The sequence below is a fragment of the Entelurus aequoreus genome, linkage group LG10 (assembly GCF_033978785.1).
Source record: "Entelurus aequoreus isolate RoL-2023_Sb linkage group LG10, RoL_Eaeq_v1.1, whole genome shotgun sequence".
Lineage (NCBI taxonomy): Eukaryota > Metazoa > Chordata > Actinopteri > Syngnathiformes > Syngnathidae > Entelurus > Entelurus aequoreus.
The window spans coordinates 34,447,445-34,450,936 of NC_084740.1; the positions used below are offsets into that span (position 1 = coordinate 34,447,445).

The following is a 3,492-nucleotide window of genomic DNA, read 5'->3' on the forward strand; positions in this document are numbered from 1 at the left end:
GTGTGTGCGTGTGTGTGTGTGTGTGTGCGTGTGTGTGTGTGCGTGTGTCCTTGATAGGGTGAAGCAAAGACAGCAACTGAGACTAGCAGACATGAATAATTTCCGGGTAAATCGTCTTTATTTTGCTCCTCCTTGTGCATGCGGCTAATGTGGAATGTTTCTAGAAACATCTGACGAAGGTCAAATGAGGTTTTGGCGACACAGGAGACAGTTGACCTTTGCACTGGGGCACCTGTTTAAAATAGAATGTGACGCTAACAAAGCTACATTCACGTTTTATACATGACTTTCATGACTGAATAATAATGTTTGTGTGTTTATTGTTGCATATTTCTTCTCTGTGCTTCCAGAGAGTTCCGGTTCTGCTCGGTCGGACCTTCAGCACCTCCAGCAGACATCTGAGGAACAAAGTTCCGGAAGCCCAGAAACTTTTCCAGGTAAATTTCCCTTAAGGCAGGGGTGTCCAAAGTGTGGCCTGCAGCTTGTTTTTTATTGGCTCCTGACACATTCTAAAGACATAAAAACATCCCGGGTTTAGAAGATTACACAATTTTTACGCCATTTTTGGAGTAACGGTTAGCACTTTAGCATGCTAAAAGTTAACATGCATCATATACCATGTTTAATGATTGTGAGGTGTACGCCCACAAAAAAGTTAACATGCTAAAGTTAGCATGCTAACGTTTAGCATATGTAAAGTACCAAGTTATATCACTCTGAGGTAAACAGTTGTAAAATTAGCAAAACAAGTTAGCATCTGTCACGTACCGAGTTATATGTCTAAGGAGTATGGCAGCGAAAGTAGGTGGAAAAGTAGCTTAAAAAAAAAAAAAAAAAAAAAAAAAAAAAAAAAGTTAGCTTGATAATATTAACATTCAAGCATGCTGACGTTAGAATGCTAGCAGTTGACCAACAAGAGCAAGGAGCATGTTGACTTCAGAACCTTTAAAATCCGTTGAGAAATGTGGGATATGTATAAGTTTGTATATCGCCCATTCATTTTTAATGGTGAAAAAATCCTGGTCAGTGTGGGTAATCTGGGAATTTTCGGAACCGGGAAACGGCACTGTCTTAAATGTCCAGGGTGAGTGGAGTGTGTGGGTTGTGGGAGTTGTTGAACTTAGAAAATCCCCATTCAAAATAAAAACATCCCGAATTAGAACATTACACAAATATGCAATTTTTGTATCAACGGTTAGCACGTGTCTAAAATGCTAATATTAGCATGCTAACAGTTAGTGTATGTAAAGTACCAAGTTAGATCACTCTGATGTAAACGGTTGTAAAATTAGCAAAAAAACTAACAAAAAATTAGTATGCTAATTTTAGCATGCAAACTGCATGTAAAACTATCTTTAAAAATTTTAGCATGCTAAAAGTTAGCGTGTGTCAAGTACCAAGTTATATGACTCTGAGGAGACAAGCGGTAGAAAACGATGGGTGGGGTTTGGCTGCAAAATTGGCTAAAAAAAGTTAGCTTTTTAATGTTAGTATGCTAGAATGCTAATTAGCAAGCTAACAGTTAACATGTGAAGTGCCAAATTATACGAGTCAGAGGTGTTCGGCTGTAAAATTGGTTAAAAACTTTAGCACACTAGATTGCTACCAGTTAGCATGTGTCGATTACCAAGTTATATGACTCTGAGGGGTCAAGCGGTAGAAAACGATGAGTGGGGTTTGGCTGCAAAATTGGCTTACAAAGTTTGTTAGTATGCTAGAGTTAGCATGCTAACAATTAACATATGTGAAGTACCAAGTTATATGAGTCAGAGGCGTTCGGCTGCAAAATTGGCTTCAAAAGTTAGCATGCCTAATGCTGCTGAGGCTGAGCCAATCAGCGGCCATGATACTGAACTTCATAATCCCATTGGTTTGGTCTCTTCTAGTGGCCATACTACTCTAGTATTAATATTAATTTAGCCATTTTTATGCTTGAAATGCTTAATTTAAGGCACAATTGTGTAGAATTTGTTTTGTTAACGATAACAACATAGCATATATTGATTGACCTAAATTGTATTGTTTTTAGTAGGGCTGGGCGATATATCGAGTTTGTAAGATGTATCGAATTTTTAAACAGGATCTGAATTAAGAAAATATCGTAATATCGATGTAATTTATTTTGTGTTAAAAATACCAAACGCCGCTTATCTGTTGTGTTCCTTGTTCTCCCCCTCCATGGGCGACTAAACCCCTCCCCTTCCTCCTTCCAAGACGTGCTTGCACGTATAAGAACATTCATGATTGGTTGGTTCTTTACTATGATGAGTCACGATTGGTTAGGGACAGGCCAATCAGAGGCAAGATAGGGCGGGTCATCGAACCAGGAAGGGAAATCACAAAGTGCCTGCATGCAAATGTCTTTTTTATCAGAGTTTGATACATTTTGTATTATTTGCACGGCTATGTTATGTATTATACGTAGAAATAATATTTTTCTATTTTATTTATGTTATGTAATTATGTGCTACTTAAACAGTTTGTTTTCTGTGCTGTTAATACCCATCTTGACTAACTGGGTTAATAAAAGTGCCACTGACTGTTTACAGTACAGTTTTCATTCACTTAAATTTTTACTGAATATCGCTCAAAAATGAATATCTTTATATGTATACTTTTGCCGAAAAATATATCGAATATCGGGTTTAAGTAAAAATATATCGAGATATACTTTTTCGTCCATATTGCCCCTAGTTTTTAGTATCTTTGATTTGAAAAATGTATGAAAGCCTTCCACTTTCATTCATGCGGCCCTCGCCCGAAAAAGTTTGGACACCCCTGCCATAAGGTCACGTGTGCCACACTTCCCTCCAGCGGCCATGTTTGTCTAAAACACGACACTGGTTTCTATGGCAATAGGAGGACAACGGCCTGCCAGTGCACATCAAAGGAGGGGTCGTCGACGTCCTCCTGTACCGAGCCACCATGACGCTGACTATTGCAGGTCGGCACTTTTTTGTCAACCAGCAATGATGTCGTTTACTTGAAAGTACTTCATTGTTGTCTTGACAGGAAGTTGTTACTCCCTCTACTGGCTGCTGGTGGCCGCCATGCCTCGCAAGAAGGCCTAGGCTGGGCTGCGTCTACTTCCTGCACAAGACTCCTGGTCATTGTCGTCGTGCTTTTATTAGGTTGGTTCACTTCCAGACGTGTATAAAGTAGCATTAAGGCTGCAGTCTTGTGTTTTTTTCCTAAAAGAAATGTTACTGATAGTCCTCGGTTCTAGCTATGACCCGGGGTGGCGAAAGGGGGCGCCATTGCATCATTTAATACCACTTTATTTAGCTATCTTGCTAATCCAGGACCACCGGGCTGAAAACAGCTTCTTTATTAAAATTAGGTTTTTTTCATTAAGGAAAAAAATCAGTTATACGATAAGATGCAGATCAGATTAATTTAATTTACGCATGGTAATTATTTGGAAATATTGGCTATAATTTTGTTTTTCTGTTATAAACATTCCATAAGGTGGTGCCATATTTCCATGCTCTG

The 3,492-nt window shown here is 38.9% G+C and overlaps 1 protein-coding gene across 1 annotated transcript; it reads left to right on the forward strand.

The window, feature by feature from the left end:
• LOC133659357 (cytochrome c oxidase subunit 7A2, mitochondrial) lies at positions 1-3,188 on the forward strand. The gene is made up of 4 exons (XM_062062117.1): positions 1-106; positions 351-437; positions 2,860-2,944; positions 3,013-3,188. The coding sequence occupies exons 1-4, from the start codon at positions 92-94 to the stop codon at positions 3,069-3,071; spliced, it is 246 nt and encodes an 81-aa protein (XP_061918101.1). The 5' UTR covers positions 1-91; the 3' UTR covers positions 3,072-3,188.
• Positions 3,189-3,492: the final 304 nt, after the last annotated feature.